The sequence below is a fragment of the Talaromyces proteolyticus genome (genome assembly GCF_021365285.1).
Source record: "Talaromyces proteolyticus strain PMI_201 chromosome Unknown BGW36scaffold_1, whole genome shotgun sequence".
In the NCBI taxonomy this organism is placed as follows: Eukaryota; Fungi; Ascomycota; class Eurotiomycetes; order Eurotiales; family Trichocomaceae; genus Talaromyces; species Talaromyces proteolyticus.
Genome location: NW_025764277.1, coordinates 112,718 through 139,115, shown reverse-complemented (window position 1 = coordinate 139,115; position 26,398 = coordinate 112,718). Strand labels below are relative to the sequence as shown.

Genomic DNA, 26,398 nt, shown 5'->3' with positions numbered 1-26,398 from the left:
GGATATCAGCCCATGAATCTTGTGTTGCATCGAAGCTTCTTCTGAAAAACTTTGGGAGAACGTGAAATACAACGCGGTTGTTTGATTAAATATCCGAACAATGTCTTTTATGTCGATAACCGGAGCCATACTTACAAGCATTGTGCTTTATTTTGTATATACTATTGCTCACTCTAGACATGCGATCAAACCACCGTTACCTCCAGGACCGAGGCCGAAGTTTTTAGTAGGAAATCTGGCCGATCTACCTAAGCCAGGGGAGCGAGAATGGGAACACTGGCTAAAACACAAAGATCTATATGGTGAGCGGCTAGGTTTCTTTTTCGATTATTACCAAGCTTTTTTCTTTAGCTTAGGATCTCATCTAATGATGATGAGATGTAGGCGGAATCAGCTCCATCACAGTCTTGGGTCAAACTCTCGTTATCATTCATGATATCCGCCTGGCCTATGAGCTTATGGAAAAGCGTTCCGCAAAGCATTCATGTAGACCGAAGCAAGTTTTTGCAGGTGAATTGTACGTGAACTCTAAACCCTTGTTGAGGAACCTGTGACACTGATAGAAGTTGGGCAAACTATAGGCTGGGATGGAATGACTCTCTTGGTCTTGCGACATATGGAAACCGATTCAGAGCTATTCGAAAAAACATGGCCAAGGTAATTGGATCGCACGCTACTGCGTCTCAATTTTATCCGCTTCAAGAATTGGAGGCTGGTCGCCTTCTATTGCGAATCTTGGACAGTCCGGAAAACCTAAAGGAACATATCCAAAGGTATGTGGTTTTGCTTCTTATTCATTGTAAATGTTCTTATACAGAACTTGCTAACAGCTTGTCTTGAATTTTCTTCCCGAAAAAGTGATGCCATCTCAGCCATTCTGAAAATCATCTATGGATATAATGCCGAGGCTCATCAACGAGACCCTCTAGTACGGTTGGCCAACGAGGTTATGGATGAGTTTGCTCAAGCCGGTGTCCCAGGCGCATGGATGGTCGACATGATTCCAGCTTGTATGATACCCTCTCAATTACTTTTTGTCAGTCGAAACTGGACTCCTTGTTGACTTTTGTCCCAAATAATAGTGAAACATATTCCAGACTGGTTCCCAGGAGCGGGTTTCAAACGGACTGCGCGAAGTTGGGCTGCTTCTTTATGGGAGCTCTCCGAAAGACCCTTTGCGTTTGTCAGATATCAAATGGATACAGGTGTTGAGAATCTGTCCTTCTTATCTCAACTCTTGCAAAAACAGTCCATTGCAAATCCTAATGACCGGTCGGTTGTTAAGTGGTCAGCGCTCTCTTTGGTCACGGCTGGAGCGGATACGGTAAGTAATCTTCTTTTATAGGATACCATCTGGGGTCGATTTCTTTCCCATACTGAAAGACTATTTTTGGGGGCTATGAATTTAGACACAGTCGTCCCTTAGGTGTTTCTTCTTAGCCATGACTCTATATCCTGAAGTGCAAAGGAAAGCTCAGGAAGAAATAGACAGGGTGGTGGGTTTTGATCGACTACCAGAACTGAGCGATCGCCCCAATCTTCCCTATATCAATGCAGTTGTTAAGGAAATCTTCCGATGGCATCCTGTAGCGCCAATGAGCTTGCCACACACAACAACTGAAGACGATATCATTGACGGCTATTTAATACCTAAAGGCGCATACATAATGCCTAGTATTTGGTTGGTTTTATTTTTCTCTTGCCATTCCAATTTTCACTTTTTTTTTTTTTTGATTTCATGACTGATAAAATTCCAGGTACTTTACCCATGATCCTTCGGTTTATTCAGATCCTATGTCATTCAAGCCAGAAAGACACCTAGCAGCAGAAGGCTATCCTGCAGAACTTGACCCCGAAACGCTTGTTTTTGGCTTTGGTAGACGTATCTGCCCTGGCCGTCTTCTAGCGAGTTCTTCAATATTCATCAATGTTGCACGATCTCTAGCCGTCTTTAAAATAACTAACCCTATTGAAAACGGCGTAGAGGTGAAGCAAGTCGCGGAATTCATGCCAGGGGTTGTCAGTCATCCAGCGCCGTACAAGCCAACGATCAAGGCCCGCTCAGCAAAACATGAGGCGCTTGTCAGGGAGATAGAGCAAAAACATCCATGGCAGCAGGCAGATTCCAAAATTATGCAGAATGTCAGTTTTTAGGGAGAATTCTTGAGCATTGTTTTATATGTGGATAGATATAAGAGATTGATGTCGAATAGACGGCGCAAACAATATCAAAAGATTCAAGCCCTGTTAATGTTTCATTCCTTCGGTATAATGATTTCTAGCTCTTCCTTGTTCACAGTTTGAGTGTTTTTTTGTTTGTTCGACCTTCCCAGCCTTTTACCTGAGGTAGTTTAGAATCACACTCAGAGAAAGGAACTCTAGTAAAGACTAAAAATATAGGGAATATAATTATGATGACGATAACCTGGTTTTTTTTTTGAGTTCTCCAGTCTACCATAAATATAAGCTGCTCTATAAAAACGGAAGGTGGGCTCTGAATTCATCTTTAAAAGGTAACCGTTGTATGATTCAAATATATCAACCAGTTAATTGATTCTTGTTGCTTTTCTAACATCATCTCAGATAACTAGTGAAATAACATTTGGTAACATCATTTTCACTTCTGTAAAACTTAAGACATTCCTCTGAGAGTAAAAATACCGGAAGCCTGATAAGCCAGGGCCCCTTGCAGCTTGAGAGAGGCAATCACTTTAGTCCATATCTGTGCTCGGTACAACCTTGGACACTCGTGACTCCACGGTCAACTTGCCATCAGCTAGAACGAATCGACCGTTTCCAGCCCATGAAGAGTTTTGTAGATCACTGTATTCTGGGTTTCCGACCTAACCGGTTTTCAAAGATTAGAGTTCACAGAGTGTGAGAAATGGGTGATTAGATTGTGACAAACCTCGAAAGTGTGGATGGTGGCTATTTTTGACAAGCAAAGAAAATGATTAGTCTAATACGAGAAAGTGGATTTGAGCGGACGGAATAATAATCTCAAGTCTTACTGGATTGCCCAAAAGGAATTGTCCGAGCATCTGGGTGGCCTGCAAAAATCTTTCTGATTTCATCGTTGACCTTAGCAATACCACTGTAGGCGAAGCTAATATTCTGTCGGGGCATGCCAAAAAAGAGATTAGCAGTTGTTTCAATGTAAATATATAAGCTTGCATTGTTAGTTCCACTCACCGTTCCATCAGCAGTTCTGAATACACATGAATGCATTCGTCAGCATACATCCTCTATTTGCCCCACGCAGTCACATTTTCAAAACTGCTCTAGATTTGAGAGAATAAACGCACTTTGCAACCGCCTTCACGTTAATCCGAGCACGTTCCTTATCAGGGTCGAAGTACAACCAATCGCCTCCAAAGACCACATCGGCCTCAATTTTAGGCTCGAAACCATCAACGGTAGTGATAGAACCAGTTGGAGTGTTCTGTCAGATTGGATTTTGGTCAGTGCGTCGGAATTGATAGCAGGACTGCCTAGCCGTGCTTATACTCACGTAATGTACAAAGCTAGATCCCGTATAAACGTCGCCTTGAAAAATCGCAGGTGTTAGAACGTGGGTTCTTTTTTATGTGCTGATTTTATGCAATAGTACATACCTACGGGATTGCCTTGACCGACATTGACCTAGAATGTTTATTTGCATGAGCACACCTACTCGATCGATGTGAATAATCAAGCCCCCTCACTTTAATGATGTACGCAGGCTGGAGGCCTGGGAATCCGGACTGAGAACCCATTTCTTTAGCGTAAATACAGGAAGAGCGCCGAGGCTTGGACAATATATAGATTGGTATAGTATTATCTCAACATCGGTTGAGGAGTGTTGACTTCCAAATACGGGGCTACTTATGATCTTTATGAACTCGACAATTCTCTCTGGTATCCAAGAGCCACCATCATTTTTTTGAACCGTGAAGAAAGCCAATACCATCGCCATCGGTATCACAGCGCGGTATTCTTAGCACTACCTGATAATTGCGGCCCGCCCTGTAAGCAATCTGCATTGAGCGCGGCCCGCCTTTCCCCGAGCCTCCGTTTAGGGTTAATATTTGGCTCGATGATAGGGCCGAAAGGTCTTTGATGTGACTTGGATATTGTGCTCCCGACCAATCATTTAGTATCTCCCATTATTTCGGTGAAAAAGTGATTTGCTGAGTGCCCCCCTATCCGTCGATCAACATATCCTAGTCTAGTCAATTCCACAGGTTTTACAGAAAGAGACGAGAGTTTAACTCCTCAATCCATTTTTGAATACACAAAAACTGCCTCATATATCTCTTTATACTATTGCATATGATATTCTCAAGTCATGTCTACACCTGCTGCACTGTGGGAGTCCTCGGACGTAACGTCTTCCACACAAGTGACAGAAAAGGGGGATCCAACCGAGTCCAAGAACAGCCAGAATTCATCCCTGAGTCTAGCTAATGAAGCCCCGGAAACAAAAGACAATGAGAATACTTCAGAGCAGGAAAAAAGACCTATTCAAGGGTGGCGATGGTTTGCGATCTGCACAGCCGTTTACGGAACCTCCATTCTCTACGGACTCGACACAACAATCGCGGCAAGTATCCAAGCGAATGCAGTTGAAGATTTCGGAAGTGTACAGAAGCTTGCCTGGCTAGGAACTGGTTTCTCGCTGGGATCGATTGCTATAATTATGTCTTTGTAAGTGTCGTCGGTTAAATCACAACAGCCATGGCCGCTAACAGGATGCACTAGAGGGAAGGCCTACGGGATTTTCAATTTGAGATACCTTTATTTCGGATTTATTGTTCTCTTCGAAGCAGGAAGCGCTCTTTGTGGAGCAGCTCCAAACATGAACGCTTTGGTTTTTGGCCGTATTTGGGCAGGTCTTGGTGGTGCTGGAATGTATCTTGGGTATGTTACATCCGGTTCTTAGATATTGATCTCGCTGATCAATGAATAGGGGTCTCAATACCGTGGCTATTTTTACGACCAATAGGGAGAAAGCGCTATATATGGGCTTGATCGCCCTGTTCTGGGGTGTGGGTTGTATTTTAGGGCCCATAATTGGCGGCGCATTTGCAGATAGTTCTGCAACCTGGAGATGGGTAAGTCATATGTTTCTTTTTTTTTATTATGTCAAGTTACAGAAGATAGAAGAAATTTACTTGATAACACAGGCTTTTTATATCAATCTCGTCTGCTTCGGAGCGTTACTACCTGCTTACGCCTTCTTACCATCGTTCGATCCCCAGCCTACCAAACCATTGAGTGCCAAACTTCGTGAAATGGATTGGATTGGCGCTATTCTCAACGCCGCTGTCTACGCCACTTTTGTTATCGCTCTGACGTTCGGAGGAGCCACATGGGCATGGAACGCCGGTGGTACCATTGGAACCTTCGTGGCGTTCGGGGTCATCTTGATCGCTTTCATTTTGCAGCAGACATTTGCAATTCTAACCACGGAAGAAAGCCGCATCTTCCCGGTGGAGTTTCTAAGGAGACGCATAATGATACTTCTCTATGTATTAACGGCTTGTTCTGCGACTGCTGTCTTCGTGACCGTATATTACATCCCGCTTTATTTTCAATTCGTTCATGGAGAAAACGGCATTACGTCGGCTGTACGGCTGCTCCCATTTATTTTCCTATTTGTACTGGCTGTGTTGATGAACGGAATCATCATGCCCAGGTCAGGATGGTATATGCCGTGGTTTGGAGTAGGCACTGTCCTAATCACAATTGGCTCCGCGTTGATGCATGCCTTGGTGAATAGCCACACGGGCAACGGTGCGATATACGGATATAGTGTACTTCTCGCTATTGGCTGTGGCCTGACGATTCAAGCTGCATATTCAATTGCCCCGGCCAAGGTCGGTCCAGCACGCACAGCCGATACAGTCAGTTTTATAAACTCTGCTCAGATTGGTGGTGTGACAATCGCTCTATCTATATCAGGAACCGTCTTTCAAAATATCGCATATCAGCGTATTCAGACTGCCACTGTGGGAATGGGGTTTACTTCCGCTGATATCCACGGTGCTATTTCAGGCACTAAAAGCATTGTGTTCGATAACACATCCCCAGAGGTCCGGGCTCAAGTTATTGAAGGGATCGTTGATGCCATCAGTCAGGTCTACATTATGGTTATAAGTGCTGGGGCCCTAGGAATTGTCTGCTCTATTTTGCTACCCCGTGAGAAACTTTACATGACGGCTAACGCTGGCGGCTAAAATGGAGAGTTTATCGTTCAATGATACTTGGATTGCTCTTTGATTGTAGTTAAAAACTGGTATTGCTATTATTGAGGCCACATAACATGGGATGATAAAGAAAATTCGGATTCATCAGAGCCGTTGCAATAGATTTAAGTACATATAGTGGCTCTCAACTTTCAATTGTTGATTAGTGAATGCATGGTCAGTATGAATAGTTGGAACAAAATTGCCGAACTTCCTTTTTGCGGTCCGGGCTCAGCTATAAACTTTCCTTTCCGGCTCATATAGGACGATTATATTATAGACGAGGTAAATACACTTGTTTCTACCGAAATCTTGCAGCCTAAGCACACTACTTTTTGCAGGTGGCTGATATTACCTACGAATCAAACTCGTGAAACTATTTCTTTTAATTAGACGGTAAGACAGCCTCTTACATTTAATGTCCAGAGTTGATAATAATTCATATAATCTAGCCGAAGTTGTATAGTTAACTATTGGGCTCATAATTTCACATCTCATACCGTCACATAAAGATTGTAACACGAAGATAGCAACTTGAAACACAGTAAATTCATATCCATGAGTGACAACTTCAATCTAACAGGATCTCAAAACAAACAATACTTCGACCTCATACCGGCTGGACCGCATATTGACTACGAAGCAGTGAAACAAGATAATAAGACGCATTCAAGCTCAGAATAAGACCCAAAGCCCAAAGACCCAAAGACGACGATTTCTTCGAAACAGGAAGCGAAGCTTCCTTCTTAGGGTCGTCATCCCACGCGACTGTTCCAAGCGGCTGGTTTGGAAGAGGCACGTAATCCAACTTAATACCCCCCTTGACGAGATCGGCAAAGTGGTCAGCGACACGCTCATCGCCCACCCAGGGAATTACAAATCGCTGGACGAATTTCATGAACCACCCGTCCCAGGCTTGCAAGCGAGTCAATTGGTATGCGAGGTTGAGAACCTTTTTCATGCGTGGCTTTCGGAGCTCTTGGTACTCTTCAAAGATTCTTGAAAGGGTTTCTTTGCTCATCTTCTGGTTTGGATTGGCTTTGAGTTCGCGATTGAGCTTATTTACTAGAGCGGCGGTACTTTCCAAGGCGGAGTTTCCACCAAATGCCAGGTTAATCGTTAGCTGTAGGCAGATTTTAGCTATCAGTCATGTGTTTTTTTCTTTCCTTAAACCGATGTTTCCTATGGCATACCTTATGCGCTGAATCGCCCAAAATGGCAATTCGACCAAAATGCCAGTGGTCAAAGACAACCTCTTCCAACGCGATCAGTTGACCGCGAATACGCTTCTGCCATAGTTCTCCGAAAAGAACAGTATCGCTGATGGGTAGATTGGACAGCTTTGCTGCCTCTTTCTCGGCGTCTTCGGCAGTAAAGCGTGGTCTATCTGGCCAGTGAATGACCTTGGGCAGTTTGATAAAAACAAAGAAGAATGTTCGTCCTGGCTGAGTGATAACGAGGAAAGAAAATCCCTGATTGTGGACGGTATGGCAATCACCACAGCTCATTCCTGGCATATCTGGAGCAAAGCCAATCAGGCAAGCGTAGGTAGTGGCGAGGGCTGTATTTATGTCAGCGATATATCCACGGTCATGAACAGCTTTTTTATTTTATTTATTTATTTATTTTTTTTGCCTTGTCTCTTCTCCGATGAACTTACATCTTTTCTCTGCCGCCGAGATATAACCGGGAATCGCTCTGTTGGCATTGGCCCACATAATGTCTCGAACAGTGCTGTTGACACCATCACAGCCGACAACAATATCTCCCTCGTACTTCGCCCCATCTTCAGTGTGGACTTCAACACCATCCTCGGTCTCGGTGACTCCAGAGACTCTTTTGTTCACTAATATTCTGGACTTGTCCGGAAGGTTATCATACAAAGACGAGACAACCAACTGACGCTCCAAAACGACAAAGTCGTATCCATGACTATGAATTCAAGTTAGCTTTTCTTAGTCGATAACCATTCCTTCACTATCCCTTACCGAACTTTGATCATGTCGGCAAGTCGACTGACACTGATTGCCCGGCCATCAGGTAGACGGTTGTAGCTGTCCACCATTGGCGCGCAATGGTTTTTGATATCTTTCCAACAGCCCATCTGCTCGAGGACCCGGATACCATTGGGCCATAGCCCAATACTAGCACCGACATGCGAACGAACATCTCCGTATGCTTCCAATACGACATGATCGATGTTTGCCAGCTGCAGGGCATGGGACATGGCCAGTCCGGCAATGCCACCGCCGGCCACGATAACCCTAAAGCCGTTCTTCTCAGTCGTCATCCTTGCAGTTACACTAGCATCTAACAGTATAACAAGCCCAAAAGAGTAAAACCTGGGCTCATAAAGAAACAATAATTCACAGAGCTACTCCCTCAACCGGCCGTCCACCTCTATAAACAGCTTTCTACCGCTTCACTATTATACTATACCACAGGTGTAAGCATTGCCCAAATTGGATATACAATTGGACCACCCTCCAACCAGACGGACCGCTGGGCCGCCTCGCCGGGCATTCGGCCCGCCCGAGACCGTCCGTGACAGGGTCCTCCTTGTTGTCAGCGCCCTCTTCCTATCGTGTAACAGCATGCATGTTGCGTCCACTCCAGCCCGAGAATTGTGCTCTGTGCCATTCTTCGTGGTGCGCGGCCATAAAGGCTGCCCCTCGATTTACACTAACGCATTGTTTTCCTGTCCCCCTCGGCAGTCACTTATATATCGCTTGGCCGCGTCTTATCACCCGATAATATTCCCTCTCGCCTCTATCATCTCGCACTAAAAAGCAAATAAAAGAGAGAAGAACAAAATATGGCGCGCACCTGGTTCATCACTGGATGCTCCTCCGGCTTCGGAAAAGCTATTACCAAGGCCGCTCTTGGAGTGGGTGATAATGTCATCGCAACCTCCCGCGACGCTTCCAAACTGGCCGATTTGGCCCAGAGCGGGGTATACACTGTATCTCTGGATGTAAACTCCTCTCAGAAGGATATCGACGCTGTCGTGGCCGACGCTGTGAACAAGTACGGCTCTATAGACATCCTCGTGAACAACGCCGGATATATCTTGGAAGGAGGCATCGAGGAAGTAAGGTAAAATAGCCCAACCGTGATGAATCCAATAACTGGGGAAGTTGGCCTGATCAGAAAATATAAATTCCATGTAGTGACGAGGAAGCCCGCGATCACTTCAACACCAATGTTTTCGGCCAGTTGGCGGTCACTCGCGCTGTTCTTCCATACATGCGCGCCAAGAAATCCGGCGTGATTGCCAACATGGGCTCTATCGCTGGCTGGCGCGGTGGAATTAACTGCGGCATGTACTGCTCGACCAAATTTGCCCTGATTGGCATCACAGAGGCTCTGAAGAAGGAAGTCGAGCCGCTTGGAATCACCGTCGTCGCTATCGAACCTGGGTATTTCCGTACCGACTTCCTTTCTGGCGGCCACAAGGTGTCGCCCAAGAACAGTATTCCGGATCTTGAGCCAGTTATCAAGCCCTTTAAGGATATGTTTTCCATGTATGATCACCAGCAGCCCGGCGATCCAACCAAGGGTGCTCAGTTGATTGTCGAGGCTTTGACTGGAACTGGCCGTTGCGCTGGCAAGAAATTGCCCGCCAGATTGGCTATCGGGTCTGATGCTATCGCCATGATCACTGAAGTGTTGGAGGACAAGAAGAAAGAGTTGGATGAGTGGAAAGACTTAGCTGTTACCACAGACATTGCAGCATAAATTCATAAATTCATGTGTCACACAAATCGCCAGTTTAGCGATACATGCAGACAAGAAATTTAGAGACAATAAATTGAAGCTGTGAATGAGCCAAGAATAAACCTAATAATGTGTATGCTTGCAGTTGATGTGTTTCTCAATCTAAACTAACAGCATGAGCGATCAAGGATATTGAATGTTCTTCCCTAATCACACATGGCTCATATAAATTTCAATGGCTTGACGAAAATACTTTGGATTTAAATTTAAATAACTAACACTCCAGGCACGCTTACCATTAATATGTCACACAAGGGGTCAGGTCACACTACATTCCTTATCCTTGCTCTTAAAAGGGGAATGATTGGTCAAGTCTCGAAAGACAGTCCCGGGGAAAGAGATTATAATGTACGTAAACATTGAATTCGAGGAGAATATTACAACTTTCATGATCAATTTCATTCGGCAAAGTCAGGTGGAATAAGTATCCAGTCACCGTAGAAGAAACAGGTCAGCTACATTCCGTCGAAAGACGGACTACTATGATTTATCGTAATAGAACTTTCTTTTTCCTTCTCCTCGTATTTCCAGAACAAAATTTTCGGCGAAGCATGGGAAAACTGCCTCGTAAGCTGCCATGTGGCTCGGTGGCTCGGCCCGCGTGTATGCCTGGGGGTCCGCGACGCACCTTAGTTAACAAGAATTATGAAAATAGTTACGGAACTCGTGCGGAAATTGAAAGCCAAGGGATCTTTTTCAGCTTCTGAAATATTTTAATTATAGAATCTAAGGCTGAATCAGGATAGTGTATGTTTGTAGTGCCTTGATATATTAACCAGTACCTTCACCGGCCCCATGGTCAGAAAAACAAGGACTTTCTTTCTTATTGCCCTGGGAGAGAAATAATCTGCAATTGAACCGATCCCTCAGGGGGAGTGCTTTTTATTCTTTACAATGGTGGTTTCCATTTCCTCGATCTGCCTAACTGCAGTCGGCTTGTCGTCGTTGTCCGGATTGGCGGCTGCACAACACATAATCAGCGCAGCGCAAAAAGGGGCACAATGTGTACGCTGTGTCAATTTTCAAACTGATTGTAGTTGCATTGCTAACGTATTGTTCTACTTAGTGTAATCTTTTGACAAAAGCCTTCCCAAGTAAAGTGGCTCAAAATGGAACTACAGCCTACACTACTGAGGATCAGAATTTCTGGTGTATGTAACACTCCAGTCCTCGTTCCAATTATATAGGAATAGGAAGAGAAGCACAAATTATGTTTGGGTCAAGTCTAGATTTCTAATATTATCTAGCGACTTCCGAATGGCTCTCCCCAAGCTGTATCTTTGAGCCGACACAAGCAAAAGATGTCGCCAAGGCAGTCAAGCTTTTCGCAGACAACGAATGCGAGTTCGCTATTCGAGGTGGCGGTCATTCCGCTGTCCCGGGTGCAGCAAATATTGATGATGGAATTCTCATTACTTTTACAAACATGAAAAATGTCAGTATCCACACTGATAAAGAGGGCGCTCAGTTCGTCTCTGTCCAACCCGGGGCAGTTTGGGGGGATGTCTACGCATACTGCGATCAATACTCAGTGGTACCGATGTGCGGCCGTTACTATCCAGTCGGCACCGGTCTCGCCCTTGGTGCGGGCTTTTCGTTCTTGAGTAACGAGAACGGCTTTGCAGTGGATAACGTGAAAACCTACGAAGTGATCCTCGCTGATGGAACTATCCTAGAGGCCTCTCAAACCAGCCACCCGGATCTTTTCCGTTCTCTGAAAGGCGGCGGTAACAACTTTGGTGTTGTTACGCGCTATGACCTATACCTCTACCAGGGCGGACCGGTTGTTGGTGGTCAGATACAGACTCCAGAGAACCAGACTGAAAAATGGCTAGATCTTACATATGACTACAGTGTCAGACAAGCAGTAGTTGACGTCAAGACTCATGCATTGCCTGCTATTCTGTATCTGGGAGACACGGATGAAGTGTTGACATCGACGCCAGTATATTACAACGCTCACAATAGTAGTGCCTTGCCACCTATCATGGCTGGATGGTACAATATGACTGCTTCGTCCGATACCGTCCGTCAAGCTTCATATGCAGCGCTTGCAAAGGAATTCAACGCAAACCAGGGTGACGGCTCTTTGTAAGTATCATTCGCTTTTCTCTTTCACTTTTTAATCAGAGCTTTTAAAACTAACCATCGATTTAGCCAGGAACAACGCACTTATACCATCACCGCAAATCGGGAAGAATATGCCCGTGTGTGGTATTCATTCCTCGAATGGGGTCGGTCTATTGAGAATGTCACCGGATTGACTCTTCTCCACTGCAATATGCCTCTGACTCCACGCATGATGGAAGCCGGTGTTGAAAAGGGATCCAATTCACTTGGCCTTGCTGGAACAGATGATGTTCTTTCTAGTACGTATACTCAACTTAAGCAACATTATTTCATACCTAATACTGACATGCGATTCTCATCGTGACAGTTCTATATTTTGGACTGACTTTGGAAACTTACAATGAAACTATTGTCAATTCTTTTAATTCCATTTTCGCTACTCTTCAGGAAGAGTCCAAGTCTCGTGGACTTCTCAATCCATACATGTTAGTACCTTCTCTCCCTTTATCTATCCACACACGTCAAAATGCAAAGAAAATACACCCCAAGTATACATTTGCTAATCTGTTCATTGATAGAATGTGGAACTATGCTGGTCTCGGCCAAGAAGTCTTCCCTAGCTACGGATACTCATCTTTGGGCTTCATGAAAAAAGTCAGCAAGCGCTACGATCCCAAAGGCGTTTTCCAGCGCCTTGTTCCAGGAGGGTTCAAACTGAATTAGTTACCATCCTATAGCTTGACCCACTCGCATGTGTCGGTTATGATGTCCGAGTAGTCAATGGGCTTTTTTGGATATTTTCTTGCCAGTTCACTAATAGAGCAATCAATTCACTACTCTTTGGCTATTTTTTTCCTGAAACAATACGACCGTATTTATCCTTCCGTGTAATGTTGCCTGTATAACTTGGGTAAACACAAGTGTGTAGTGTATCCCTGCTATCTATATTCCTTTTAACATTAAAAGATACGTCTCTTAGAAACATGAAATATATCTATATATGTATGTATTTTATATACTTGTGCATAATACCAGATATTCGACGATCTTCCATCAGATGATGCCCGATGTTCATCTCAAATTTCCACCAATTATCTCACAGCCGTCATTTTATAGGGCTGACGTCCAGGCTCAAGTTTCTCAATTATGAGAGTGCTTTCAGCTCATAAGAGGGGTCAATAAATAGTCATCCCTGTAAGAATATCTTAGAAGGCCCTGTAAAGCCTGTGTTGTATTGTACTTGTATAGCATGGCATCGGGCCTAGGCCTCTGTTCTCCCTGCTAGTGCTGCCTAATCACTAATGGTAACACCTTGTCCTCGCCAATAGATGGAAGTTGGAAAGGAGAATCCGAAGCTGAGTAAGAAACTAGTATTAATGACCCAAATTTTTGACCGATCGCTGTAGAAAGTCCGTGTAGTCATCATTCACTCATTCCCCACCGTGTCCTGTTATGCCCAGCTTCATCCTCACCTGCAACTCCTGCAGTGATGACTGTGACAGCGGCCTCGCTGTCGTAGATACACTGGTACAAGCCAAAGCGTGGGGCGACAAGGAAGAGAGGAAGGCCAGCCGTAAGCTCGTTGAGTCAATATTCTGAAATATGTAATCAAATACGTGACTATAATCGTAGGTAGCGGCTCGTACTATTCTTGAAATGATAGATGTCTACGTTTTTTTTTATCATAGGATTTTCGTTGTATCGTGTATTATTCTCGCGGAATCTAACATAGAAAAGAACGCGGGAAACATTTTTCGAAATTCGAGTTTGGATTGATGAAAATTCCTTCAACTACTCCATTCCTATGGAAAAGCTAGTGGTATCCATTGGCGTGTCCATTCGTATGGCCATTTGTGTGGCCATTTGCTCTTACACCAGTCTTGAAAAGCTTGAGCCTTTTCTTTTCTTGGGTGTGAAGATACTCATCAATAAGTCCCTTGTAGTCGCTAGGCACATATGTCGAGAACATTTCAGCAATTGGATTACACTTACGGTTCGGGTTGATACCAAGATCGCGGGCTAGTGTGTCGACATACTGCGAGCAAGATACCATGAATCCGTTAGTCAGTGCACCGTTTGCATATAATAATTAATTGCTTAAAGAGAACCTACAGCAAGGTAGTCGTAGATGGAGTATGCATGTTTCCTTCCTTGTTCCAGATACCGCTTCCGAGTCCATGCATTCCACACCGCAACCTCCTCTTCCATTTCTCTTTGGTCAGGGATTTCGAGTTGATTGAGTAAGAAGGAAACACCCCATAGAGCTTGAATTTCAGCCACGAGTGGCGTGTAGACCGAGTGTATCTGTCCCGGGAAGAATATCGAGCGATCTCCCTGTGCAGCCATGCGAGGAGAAATAAGCCTCCGATACAATCTCCACGGTCGTCTCTGGGAAGCAGACGGCACGAAAGTATCCGGCGGGTTAGTGAGAATTGGAAGAGCCTTATTGACGGTCTCCTCCGCTTGATCATCTAGTTTCTGCCACTTGGAATTGAAGTCCTGGTCAGATGGTAGGCCAAATTGAACACGCAGATCCTGTTTAAATGGGCCGAGAGCATCCGTCCATCCAGTGCACAGAACTACAAAGTCGGTTTCAAGCGATGTTCCGTTTTTTAGGTTAACTTTGTTTCCGTCTGAATATGATGCAATTTCAGTTCGGTGGACTGTAGCACCGCCAGCATGGAATGTCTTCCAGAAATCAGGAACACTAGCTAAACCGAGACCAGAATTTGCCCAAAATATTCTGAAAGAATAAAAAGAATACCCGATCAGCATTGCATCAATCAATTTGAACTCCCTGATATCATCACTCACCCGTATCCCTTTGGTATGGGCCGTAATTTCTCTGCATTGGAGCTCTTGTGATACCCAGCTTGGTACTCAGCCACCGCAGTCAAGACATTCCAAAACTTCATGGTAATGAATCTCCCAATACTATTCTGATGAAGAAGTTGATACCAGGCCCCTCTAGTACCCAAGATCGCCGGACTAAATGCAGCAAGGGCTCGAGTACCCATCAAATCAACAGTGTTGAAAATACCAAGTAATCGAGGTGGCATAATTGCCAGAGGTCCAGAGCCTTCGTCTCGGATTATCCAGTCAACTTTCTTGCCTGCTTTGAGTAGCAGAAAAACAGTGTCGTACGCGGATTTGGCAGCTCCAAGAACCACAACTCGCTTAACAGCCAGACTGTGAAGCTCATCTAGTGATGTTCCTGTTTGAGCCGAGTGGATTATAGGCTTCGAAAAGCCTTCTTTTGGCCAGGTTGGAATATACGGTTCTGAAGATACTCCAGTGGCAACGATGAGTTTGGAGGCCCATAGGGGCTTGTCACCGAGGATATCAAGCCGCCAACTTCCACTGACCATCTTCTCTACATTGGTCACGGTTGTTTCCAGACGAGTTCGACGCACCAAGTCATAATCTTTGGCAAAAGAATAAAGATAGTTGTGAATAGTATTGCCCGAGATATAGCGATCTGGCGTGAGGCCTTCTTTCTTCATAGGGTAGAAGGAGTACTCAAATAGGCCATGACCTACTTGGGCAAAGAGATTGGGGTATATCCTTTCTTTGCTCCATACACCACCAATTGACTTGCCATTATCAACGATGAGCATGTTTGTGTCTGGGGCGAGTCGAAGATAGGTCGTGGCCGCAATAAGCCCGTACCAGCCTACGCAACATCAAAATTTATCAACATCTTTTCCCCTAGTCCATAGGAATATTAGCATGCATACCTGCTCCAATAATTATAACGTCATAGCTCTCCTTGTCCTTCATCTCTCTATCTTTTTTTTTTCCGTCGCTATCTTACTGCTTGGCTGGTCCTGGTCATTCAGGAAGAAGGGGAGATCTGCCAGCAAGATACAACTCTTACGCAGCACTAAACTGCACAAGTTTACGTGAGTGTACGCTATCTGACTACACTTATCTTTCTTAAAAAAGTACAGCAATAAGAAAAGACAGAAAAACACCAAGCGAAGAGAGAGGGAATAAAACGGGCCGCATTGGCTCCGATGGGTAAATATTTCAATTTCGACATAATGCAAGCCTCCAGCTATTAGCCCCAAGCCCGAGAACAAGGCAACCGTTCACGCATTGGGAGGATGAGAAGGCGCAAATGCGGGCCGTCGTGTCGAGTTGTCATCTGAACGGGATGACCGTCGCGGCCTTAGATGTCCGCCCTGCATGAAGTGCCGCGGGTTTAGTTCTGAGAAGCCCTAACGTTTTCTGAAGACCACGAATAGTTTGGGTTGCCTCTTAGACCGGACTTCAAAACGATTAGTGGATTATACGATTGTACGTATACATATTCTCAGTCCGTACTGACACTGATCAATCTTTTATCATCCCCGTCATACGAATAACTCACTAGTTATCCTTACTTTCATAAAATATTTACTTACGAAAGGCTTGATCAACATTCACTCGAAATTAGAACCCATCCTAGGAGAGAGTCCTCGCAACGAAAATGGAGCTACGCAGTGTTTTTCCCATTTTGAGTGTGATAGGCTTCTATCTTCTCTGGGTCGTGATGGCACAGAACGGTACTATAGACGCTCTTGACCTAGTATCGAAGATAGGAGAGTACCCCAATGGCAGACCGCTGAAGACATCTTATGTTGGCATTCCCGTCGTTGATAGCTCAATTTCAACGCTTGTCGCCTTTACCGATTCATTGACAGGCGGTGGCGATGTCGCATGTCGCCTTGTGATGATTGATGTGGTCTCTACATTGCAAACTGCCGGACTATGGGTCATCGTAGAAAGTGTCCGTAATGGCGCCGGGCCATTGAGAATTGTTCTGTATGTTTATATCTCAAACATGTTTATATCTATGAAGTGAAGACCTCTAACAATCTCCTTTAGATCCTCACTATGGCCTCTTTTGTGGAACGGAATTGGCGCTGGCTTCATCCTGCCTATTTACTACTATGTAAACCTGATCGGAAAAAATTCGCACAAGAAACAAGTGCCGCGGTTAAAACATGCCAAAGCGTTCCTTTTCACTTCGATTGTTGCACTATTTCTTCCAGCAATTTTCGTACTTCCACCGATTGAAGTACCTCGTTCTGCTGAAGACAACCAGACTATCGCCGCTCTATTCCAGATCACACCTCTGATTGCAGCGGTTTTGCAGACGGTCATCCCTTTATTTATGGCATCCAAACCCGGAGCTGGACGAGACGAGGAGAAAATTCTTCTTCGCCGAGCATATCTTTTCTCGGCAGTATTTTCAGCAACCGGGCACATATACTCCCTGCTTACGTCTATTTTTTCAAATGATCCCGCTGTAACGTGGTATAAGGTCTATTTTCCTTCCCCATCAGACGTCGTGCCCGACAGCGAGTGGACTATACGAGAAGGGTCGTTATTGTTTATCAAATACGATTTTATCATTATTAACATCTCCTCCGCTATATGGCTTTACCTTTCCCTCAAGCCATATCTAAACATGAAGACAGCGTTTGAAAAGGGGTCCACTATGTTTTTGATTATTCTCTCCACACTGGCAGTGGGGCCTGGAGCCTGTGTGTCTTGGGGTTTACGACTACGCGAGGACTGGATTCTATGAGTGGTGGTTGACTATATAGAAATGATGTTTGAAAGTCAATCGTGCTGGCCTCTATTAAGAAAGCAGTAATGTCAATTTTGAAATTTCATTTAGTTCAACAATCATATCATCGAGACACAACTTAGGACAGAAAGAATTTGGTCGATATAATGAAGAATTTCTTTTGCACTTTTCAGGTGATATCTCTACGACTCGCTGTAAACCTCTAATAATGTATCTACATGATAGGGGTGTATCTGTTAACTTTCTTCATATCGAGGTTGTTCGATGTGTAGACGAGTATGCTTTTATTTTATCATGTAATTTCAAGAGCTTCCAGAATCCCAAAAGATCGTCTTTCAAATGAAACTTCACGTTTCTGCTCCTGAAAGCAGTATATGCTAGGCTGATCCAGAATTCTCTAGAACATCAAGGGTGGAAACCCTCATACCACCACACAGCTTGCGGGATATGTTCCCCGCTGTGAGCTGATAGGGAATCGGAATTCACGGTAATGCTCAATCATACATGACCCTTACTCTCGCCGACAAAGGTGTTATCTTACTCGGGGTATTACGGTTGGTGCGGCAATGCGGCCCGCTGAATCGGAGCGTCCGGCCGTTGAGATAGACATAGTAAGGAAGATGTCTGAGGCATACTCTAGGTGACTAAATGTATGTTACACTTCTAAAATAGGCAATTCCATTGACTCTAATACTTATATAATTGTTGCAAGCATCCACTGTACGTCGAAAAATAGGTGCGATTCCTCCATGTCTTTTAGATATCGTCCACAACAAACTTGAAGATGTCTCCATACCTTCATGAGTCATCCAGCTCCGGGTCTGGAGGCTTAACACCGGTCTCTGTTGCATCTCATGGATCTGACAATGGCTCAGTTATCGAGGACTCTGAATACCCGGCTCTGCAGTTCCCAGGCTATGCAGAAAAGCCCCTTTCAGAGCAACTGGAGCCTATCGCAGTTGTAGGAATGGGTATGCTCGGAACACATCACACATAAATAGGTATAAGCTGCTAAATAGGACTGCTTCTAGGATGTCGTCTACCGGGTGATGTCAGTTCTCCAGCTCAATTCTGGGATCTCATGATCAACAAGGGTACCGGTCAAACCCCGAAAGTTCCATCCGATAGATTCAATATTGACGCCCACTTCCATGAAAACAATGAGAGGCCTGGAAGCTTTAACGTTCTGGGTGGATACTTTATCAAAAATGACATCAAAGAGTTTGACCCTCAATTATTTGGTATTTCTCCGGTTGAAGCAATGTGGATGGACCCTCAACAACGAAAGTTACTTGAGGTCGTCTATGAGGCATTTGAGTCCGGAGGTGTGACTCTGGATACGGTTTCCGGCTCACAAACCGCTGTATTTGTGGGAAGTTTCACCAGCGATTACCAGCAGATGTCGTTCAAAGAACCCGATTTTCGGCACAGCTACGCTGCTACGGGGGTCGATCCGGGCATCATTAGTAACAGAATTAGCCATGTTTTTAACCTGCACGGCCCGAGTATTCTCGTAAATACCGCTTGCTCATCATCTGTCTATGCTATGCATAATGCTTGCAATGCTCTCCGCAACCATGAGTGCACTGCGGCCGTGGTTGGAGGCACAAATCTTATCATCACGGTGGACCAGCACATGAATACTGCCAAGCTGGGTGTCTTGTCACCCACTTCCACTTGTCACACATTTGACGCATCTGCTGATGGCTACGGTCGTGCTGATGGTGTGGGTGCGGTCTACCTGAAGAGGCTGTCTGACGCTGTACGAGATGGGGATCCCATCCGAGCTGTTATCCGTACAAGTGCTGTCAACTCGTAAGCTTCCCACTCCAGCTTTCTCTATCTTGCGTATACCGCTGTTTTACATTTGTGGTTTTGAAAATCCCTTCTCCCCTATGCGTACCAGATTTTTGTTCTATTAATACGGGTAAAATGAGGTAAAATGAAACTTGACTAACTATAAACATAACAGAAACGGCAAGGCTCCAGCGGTTGGTATCACACATCCTAATCTCGAGGGCCAAGTCGACGTGATTAAACACGCCTACCTTCGTGGAGGAGACCTCGATCCAAAGCTCACAGGTTATTTCGAGATTCACGGCACAGGCACACCTATAGGAGACCCCTTGGAGGTACATGCCGTTGCAAAGGCTATGAATGGTAGGAGGCTTCCTGGTGAAGAACCTCTCTTAATTGGAGCTGTGAGTTCCCAAAAACTCTATACCAAGGAAATTCGGAGAATGAAATTTCTAATTTCATCAAGGTAAAAACAAACATTGGTCACAGCGAAGCAGCAAGCGGTCTCTCCGCTGTCATCAAAGCAGTTCTGACTGTTGAGAACGGGATTATTCCCCCAACACGTGGTCTAGTCAATCGCAATCCTAAGAGTCAGTATCCAAATACATCGGCTTGGAATTATTCTAGTACGGAATTGCTAATAATATAAACAGTTGATTGGGATGGTTGGAAAGTGCAGGTTGTCACAGACCCACGTCCATTTCCCAGCCACTTGCCAGTCAAACGAGTCAGCGTTAATTCTTTCGGATATGGTGGCACCAACGGTCATATCATGATTGAAGGCATTGACTCGTTTATCCCAGACTATAAACTTGCTCGCAAATCGACGACCAAGCCTCGGGGTATGCATAATTTGAACCGGCCGTTTCTTCTCCCATTCTCAGCCCACGACAAACAAACTCTAAAACACAATATCGGGGCATATAGTAAAATCGCAGGCAATTATAATCTCTTAGACCTGAGTTATACATTGGCGAATCGCCGTTCGCTCCTCCAGAGTAGGGGATTTGTTGTGTCTTCCTATGCCGCTCTTGAGTCTGCCTTTGGAGACAATCTTGCAGCATTCTCTTTCGCAGAGAAAAAGAAAACACCGAGAATCGGATTTGCATTTACCGGTCAGGGAGCCCAGTGGGCAAGGATGGGGAGTCAGCTAATGACCTATTACCCAAGTTTCTTGAGAACGATAATAGAGCTTGACTACGCACTAGGCTCTCTGCCTGATGCGCCCGAGTGGACACTGGAAGATAAATTGCTAGAGGATGCACAAACCTCACGCGTCAATGAAGCCGAGTTCTCCCAACCCTTGTGCACTGCCATCCAGATCGCAACAGTAAAGTTGCTCGAATCTTGGGACATCCGACCACAAGTAACCGTTGGGCATTCATCTGGAGAAATTGCTGCTGCGTACGCAGCCGGCCTGATTTCGGCAAGCGAGGCTATCATTGTGGCATATTATCGGGGTCAGGTTGTTGCTAAACTAAACACCAATGGAGCAATGATGGCTGTCGGTCTCGGAGCGGAAGCCGTGGAGCCTTTCATTCGAGAGTTCAAGGGCCAGGTTGTTATTGCTTGCCACAACTCGCCTGTCAGTGTAACTCTTAGTGGCGATGCGGATGCAATTGATGTAGTCAGGAAGGCTTTGGATGCAGAGAATATCTTTGCCAGAGTCGTCAAAACTGGTGGGAAAGCTTATCACTCGCATCATATGAATTCCTCAGCACACAAATACGAGGAATTAGTTCACCGTGCAAGGGAAACTGTGTCTTTTGGTGTTCCTCTAATAACTGACGCGGTAATGGTGTCATCTGTTATGAACTCGAGGATTGAACCAGGACAAGTCATCGGCGAAAAGTACTGGACTTTGAACTTGACCAGTCCGGTGCTGTTCAACCAGGCAGTTCAGACCATTGCAACCAGCAGCGATGTCCACGTTGATACTTTGATTGAGATCGGGCCCCACACGGCCTTATCTGGTCCTATTAAGCAAATTTCCAAAGAGTTAGGAAGTCATGGATTCAGTTACCTACCGACTCTAGTAAGAAATGAAGATTCAGCCTTCCAGATCCTCAAACTAGCTGGCGAGCTGTTCCTCAGAAATTACCCGCTTAATATGGAAAGAGCGACTGCAATTGAAGAGACATCTACCAGTGGAAAACTCAAGTTGGTCAAGGGATCGATTCTTGTCGATCTTCCAACCTATCAGTGGACCTACTCCAAAAGTTTGTGGGCTGAGCCTCGCCAGAGCTTAGAGCACCGTGCCCCTAACCATCCACGTCATGATGTCCTTGGGTCTCGAATGCCTGGAGGGTCCGCATCTGAGCCTGTGTGGAGAAATGTCCTCCGTATCAGGGACGTTCCTTGGCTAAAAGACCATTCCCTTGGTGGTGAAGCTGTGTTCCCTGCTGCTGGATATTTCTCTATGGCAATTGAAGCAATCACCCAGCTGAACGAATGCAGTGCTCAACCGGTGAACATCGAAGGGTTTGTACTCAGAGATATCTCTATTAAAGCAGCTTTGGTGACACCAGATGACGATAATGGAATTGAGGTATTGTTTGCCATGCGTCCGTCATTATTCTCTGGAGGTGAATCCAACGTGTGGTGGGATTTCAATGTTTCATCTGTGTCAGGCTCTGGTCTTTGGAATGACCACATGACGGGAACTATCAGCATCAACAGTCGTGCTCGAGGGCAAACTCCCAAAAAAGTTCCCAATCTTCCACAGCGTGCCATGGGCAAAAGCTGGAATCAGGGTCTGAGAGAAGTTGGCTTTGACTATGGGCTAACATTCCAGGACATGGAGGACATTAGATCAGACGGCAAAACATATAGAGCCGCGTCAAGGACCTTTGTCAAACAACAATGCGGGGTGGTTACAGGAGAATCTCGCTACGCTCTGCATCCTGGAACGGTTGACTCATGTCTCCAGCTTATCATTGTGTCCATTTATGCAGGAAAACTCAACGATATGACATGTGGTGCCGTGCCGATTCAGGTCGATGAAGTAGCCATCTGGCCACCGACAGCACAACAGCTCAAAACCCCTATGGCATCGGCATATTCGTATACCGGTCAACGTGGCATCCGTTCTTTCGTCAGTGGCTCCCAGCTAGTTGCGAGCGACGGCGAATTACTAATGGACATTACCAATATGCGGTGCGTCGCCTACGAGGCAGCTGTTCCTCAGAGGATCGAAGAAGTGCTGGAACCAAAACCTTTCCAGGAACTGGTTTGGGAATACGACATTGACAGCATCAACTCTGATGAGCAATTACGTGAAATGGATGTTGGCAAAATTGTTGAGCTCGTCGGCCACAAGAGCCCGGATGCCAGAGTTCTGGAATTTGGGTCCGAGAACCTGTCAAGCACATTGGATAAGTGCCCATACGTCAGCTATACAGTCGCTGTACGTTCCACGGAGGCTCTTGAAGAGTCCAAAGCTCAGTTCGAGGGAATCAAGAATGCCAGCTTTCAAGTTCTAGATATCTCTGTTCCTCTTGACGATGATACTGGTCTCGAGACTTTTGATTTGATCATTGCCACTCGTCAGTCTATTGACAACGTTGAAATGCTCAAGAATCTCCGCTCTTTATTGGCTCCTAGTGGTCGCGTGATCTTTGCGAAGAGCAGTGTCATATCTCAGGACTCCCTTGTCAGTGCTGGCTTCAACAACGTTGGTGTCTTCTTAGAGGATAGTGAGACAAAGGCGCTTTCATTCATCAAACCAGTCGAGGTTATCAAGAACGGATTACACGCTAATAGCTCAAGTCCGCAAATCAAACTCATTTATCGGAACAAGCCGGCGGCTGTTATCGATGAGATCGCAAAAGCTATAGAAAAGGGAGGCTATACGACCAGTTCTAGTGCTCTGGCCACTCATGGTATCACTTGTGGGCATGCGGTGGTTATCGGGGATCTGGAGGGCTCTTCACTGCTAGCAACAATGGAAGAGACCGAATTCGAAGCTCTCAAAGAACTCACAAACAAGGCATCTTCCATCCTGTGGGTTACTGCTGGTGGTCTTCTTACCGGGAAGCTACCAGAATACGCTATGGCGAATGGCCTCGCAAGATCTCTCACCTCTGAACAGTCCTCACTAGACTTCACCACTTTGGACTTTGACCTTGAAACTACTTCCCCTAGGCAGATTGCCGATAGCATTTCTGCAGCTGTACAACGCCAAGTCAGTCAGAACGAATCCCGGGAGTCGGAGTATTATGTGTCTAAAGGCTATACTTATATTAGCCGTCTTCTGGCTAACACGGATCTTCCAGGTGCCTCCAAGGCAGGTAAAGAGTATATGGCTCCATACGAGGGGCAGCATCTAGTTGGTTCAGTGCAATCCGGTAAGGTAGTATTTTCCGAGGATGAGCTTAAGGATAAAGCACTGGATGGCAACGAGGTTGAGGTCAAAGTAGTGTACGGGGGTCTCAACAAAGAGGATACGCTTGTCATTACCGGGAATGATTACCCTATGACATTCAGCCACGAGATCAGTGGCGTTGTGTCTCGCGTGGGCTCAGCAGTCAAGGGCATCAATGAGGGGGATATGGTGGTTGGATTCAGTTTCGACAAATTCTCGACCCTCCAGCGAACATCTGCCGATCTCCTCCAAAAAGTGGAAAAGGGCGAGTCGCTAGAACAAATTTCATCCCTTCCCTGGACCTTCTCTACTGCTTTGTACGGGTTGAGGGATTTGGCTAAACTTGAGCCAAACGAAAAGGTTCTAATCCTCAGTGGTACTGGTAGTGTTGGCGCCGCTGCCATTCAAATAACTCGGCTTCTCGGCGGCATACCTTTTGTTGTAGTCGCAAGCTCAGAACAGCAACGACTCATGGCAACTTTTGGTCTTCCCGAACAGCAGGTTCTCAACACAGACAATATAACTTCCCAAGATGAGATGTTAGCTCTCACAAAAGGGTCCGGATTTGACGTCGTCTTTAGCGGCTATACTGATTTCACGGAGGCCCGTGAGGCATGGCGTCACATTCGTCCCCTCGGTCGCTTCGTCGATTTCGGCAGGAAAAACGTTCTTAAACGCAGTGCCATTGATACAGTTCCTATTCACAACGGCGCTAGCTACCTCTCGTTTGACATGCTGGACCTCTATGCATGCAAACCTCAGATTTTATCGAACTTACTAAAGTCCACCCTCTCCCTTTATCGTCAAGGTCTTCTTTCACCCATCTCATCACCAAACATTTACAGCCTTGATCAGCTAGACTCAGCCGTGTCGTCTTATTCCGAAGGTTTTGTTGCAGGAAAAACATTGATTTCTTATGCACCATCAGGAGGGTCTCTCAGCATCGTGCCAAATCAGACGAGCATGTCATTCCGTTCAGATGCAACTTACCTACTCGTTGGTTGTTTGGGTGGCTTGGGAAGAAGCCTTACTACATGGATGACCGAGAATGGTGCTAGACGATTGGTTTTCTTATCTAGGTCTGGCGCGGATCAAGAACAGGCTGGCATTCTAATCAGAGACCTTGAAAAGGCCGGTATCATCTGTCAGGTTGTCAGAGGTGATGTTACGAATCGATCAGACGTCCAAAAGGCAGTCGATAGCGTTCCGGTTCAGTTCCCGATTCGTGGTGTTGTACAGGCGGCGATGGTTTTAAGGGTATGTTACGTCTCATCCGGAATTTGAAGTGATCAAACATCTAACAATTCCAATCTAGGATGGGTTATTCCACTCTATGACATATAGCAACTGGACTACAGCCACTTACCCCAAAGTTCGAGGTACCCTGAATCTTCACAATGTTTTGTCTGATACTCCTCTGGATTTCTTCATCATGACGAGTTCTACCTCTGGTACTCTGGGAACTCCAGGCCAGGCAAATTACTCAGCAGCCAACAGCTTCCTCGATTCACTTGCCCGACATCGGGTGTCCAACCAACAGCGAGCGTGCTCTGTTGTTCTCCCCATGATTCTTGGCGTAGGCTACGTTGCTGAGCACCCAGAAGTCGAGGAAGCTCTAAGACGAAAAGGAATCTATGGTATTGATGAGACTCACCTACTTGAGTCTCTCGCTGTCTCGATGTTGACCCAGGCGAGCCCAACGCCTGCTGACCATGTGATCGTTGGACTTGATCCTGTCAAGTTGCAAAAGTCAATCCGCAGTTCTGAAACCACCGATGGTTTCTGGTTTGAGGATGCTCGTTTTAAACCTCTTCTAGCCTTTATGACCTCTTCTGATTCCAATGGGGTCGCCGAAGCTGGACGCACCATTCTCAGCACAATTCACGCGGCTGACAGCCCGGCTGGGGCCGTGAAATTGACCAGCGAAATCATGGTTGACAAGTTAGCAAGACTCTTGTTGGTCGACCTGGCCGAATTTGAACCAGATGTGAAATCCATTGCATCCTATGGCCTTGACAGTATGATCGGTGCCGAGCTCCGGAACTGGATCTTCAAGGAGTTGGCGCTGGATATTCCTTTCCAGCGATTACTAAGTGCAGATCTCACAATCACCAAGTTTGCAACTGAAGTTTGTAATAACCAAGGAATTGTCCTTGACTCCCAAAACTAGGTTGTCAGCTGGTTGTCAGTAAAATTACTTATAAGTTTTTATCTTTGCGTCTGACAAGTTGTTGTTTTATTTGATTATTTTTTGCTTTACTTGATCTTTATTTCATGTTATAGTTAGTGCCAGAATATAGCGCATAGGAACGGACTCCTTCGTATGTCCCTACCCCAGGTTACTTTGGCCGTGGGCCTACGCCATCTGAATATTGCCTTTTCCCGAACCATGGACGCTCCACTCCCTTAGAGGACTAGATCGATGGGCTATTAGTTGATGAGAATAAATGACCGACACCAAGTCGGGCCGGTTTGTCTTGTGCCGTGTCAAGACGAATACTTCGGCCCTTTTTCGCACTAGGTAAAAGACCTCAGCTTGCACACGTCTTGCAGCCACAGTGCTAGTAGAAAAAGATGTTGTTCTCG

At 45.6% G+C, this 26,398-nt stretch overlaps 9 protein-coding genes across 9 annotated transcripts; 6 read left to right on the top strand and 3 right to left on the bottom strand.

Annotated features, from left to right (window-relative positions):
- Positions 1-100: 100 nt before the first annotated feature.
- Positions 101-2,154, top strand: BGW36DRAFT_285210 (putative cytochrome P450 oxidoreductase OrdA-like protein; the record flags this gene model as incomplete). The annotated part of the gene is made up of 7 exons (XM_046210299.1): positions 101-302; positions 385-517; positions 582-773; positions 859-1,010; positions 1,083-1,324; positions 1,410-1,681; positions 1,758-2,154. 7 exons carry the CDS (start codon positions 101-103, stop codon positions 2,152-2,154), a joined length of 1,590 nt encoding a protein of 529 aa, XP_046077331.1.
- Positions 2,155-2,711: 557 nt separating this feature from the next.
- On the bottom strand, positions 2,712-3,755 carry BGW36DRAFT_353159 (uncharacterized protein; the record flags this gene model as incomplete). Its single annotated transcript, XM_046213405.1, has 8 exons — positions 2,712-2,843; positions 2,909-2,928; positions 3,012-3,094; positions 3,193-3,243; positions 3,306-3,442; positions 3,512-3,546; positions 3,615-3,642; positions 3,705-3,755. 8 exons carry the CDS (start codon positions 3,753-3,755, stop codon positions 2,712-2,714), a joined length of 537 nt encoding a protein of 178 aa, XP_046077330.1.
- A 572-nt stretch (positions 3,756-4,327) lies between these two features.
- BGW36DRAFT_284996 (major facilitator superfamily domain-containing protein) lies at positions 4,328-6,218 on the top strand (the record flags this gene model as incomplete). The annotated part of the gene is made up of 4 exons (XM_046210282.1): positions 4,328-4,686; positions 4,741-4,899; positions 4,949-5,093; positions 5,166-6,218. The coding sequence occupies 4 exons, from the start codon at positions 4,328-4,330 to the stop codon at positions 6,216-6,218; spliced, it is 1,716 nt and encodes a 571-aa protein (XP_046077329.1).
- Positions 6,219-6,837: 619 nt separating this feature from the next.
- Positions 6,838-8,780, bottom strand: BGW36DRAFT_434291 (FAD binding domain-containing protein; the record flags this gene model as incomplete). The annotated part of the gene is made up of 4 exons (XM_046221391.1): positions 8,216-8,780; positions 7,888-8,159; positions 7,421-7,788; positions 6,838-7,350 (listed from the first exon to the last, which is right to left on the bottom strand). Exons 1-4 carry the CDS (start codon positions 8,515-8,517, stop codon positions 6,838-6,840), a joined length of 1,455 nt encoding a protein of 484 aa, XP_046077328.1. The 5' UTR covers positions 8,518-8,780.
- Positions 8,781-9,042: 262 nt separating this feature from the next.
- Positions 9,043-9,965, top strand: BGW36DRAFT_353156 (uncharacterized protein; the record flags this gene model as incomplete). Its single annotated transcript, XM_046213404.1, has 2 exons — positions 9,043-9,323; positions 9,398-9,965. 2 exons carry the CDS (start codon positions 9,043-9,045, stop codon positions 9,963-9,965), a joined length of 849 nt encoding a protein of 282 aa, XP_046077327.1.
- A 933-nt stretch (positions 9,966-10,898) lies between these two features.
- On the top strand, positions 10,899-12,879 carry BGW36DRAFT_434289 (6-hydroxy-D-nicotine oxidase; the record flags this gene model as incomplete). Its single annotated transcript, XM_046221390.1, has 6 exons — positions 10,899-11,009; positions 11,071-11,155; positions 11,252-12,095; positions 12,162-12,373; positions 12,442-12,559; positions 12,653-12,879. The coding sequence occupies 6 exons, from the start codon at positions 10,899-10,901 to the stop codon at positions 12,795-12,797; spliced, it is 1,515 nt and encodes a 504-aa protein (XP_046077326.1). The 3' UTR covers positions 12,798-12,879.
- A 1,008-nt stretch (positions 12,880-13,887) lies between these two features.
- On the bottom strand, positions 13,888-15,854 carry BGW36DRAFT_353154 (putative monooxygenase; the record flags this gene model as incomplete). The annotated part of the gene is made up of 4 exons (XM_046213403.1): positions 13,888-14,109; positions 14,187-14,817; positions 14,889-15,747; positions 15,812-15,854. The coding sequence occupies 4 exons, from the start codon at positions 15,852-15,854 to the stop codon at positions 13,888-13,890; spliced, it is 1,755 nt and encodes a 584-aa protein (XP_046077325.1).
- A 691-nt stretch (positions 15,855-16,545) lies between these two features.
- Positions 16,546-17,649, top strand: BGW36DRAFT_285720 (uncharacterized protein; the record flags this gene model as incomplete). The annotated part of the gene is made up of 2 exons (XM_046210347.1): positions 16,546-16,880; positions 16,944-17,649. 2 exons carry the CDS (start codon positions 16,546-16,548, stop codon positions 17,647-17,649), a joined length of 1,041 nt encoding a protein of 346 aa, XP_046077324.1.
- A 716-nt stretch (positions 17,650-18,365) lies between these two features.
- On the top strand, positions 18,366-26,232 carry BGW36DRAFT_331580 (putative polyketide synthase). The gene is made up of 6 exons (XM_046212836.1): positions 18,366-18,623; positions 18,684-19,467; positions 19,625-19,853; positions 19,916-20,039; positions 20,103-25,069; positions 25,128-26,232. Exons 1-6 carry the CDS (start codon positions 18,437-18,439, stop codon positions 25,980-25,982), a joined length of 7,146 nt encoding a protein of 2,381 aa, XP_046077323.1. The 5' UTR covers positions 18,366-18,436; the 3' UTR covers positions 25,983-26,232.
- Positions 26,233-26,398: the final 166 nt, after the last annotated feature.

Excerpts from the sequence above, each read along its gene's own strand:
- BGW36DRAFT_331580 (XM_046212836.1), top strand. The coding sequence starts at position 18,437 with ATGTCTCCATACCTTCATGAGTCATCCAGCTCCGGGTCTGGAGGCTTA. Across the intron at positions 18,624-18,683 it reads TATCGCAGTTGTAGGAATGG|GATGTCGTCTACCGGGTGAT; the intron begins GTATGCTCGGAA and ends GACTGCTTCTAG. Across the intron at positions 19,854-19,915 it reads AACCTCTCTTAATTGGAGCT|GTAAAAACAAACATTGGTCA; the intron begins GTGAGTTCCCAA and ends AATTTCATCAAG.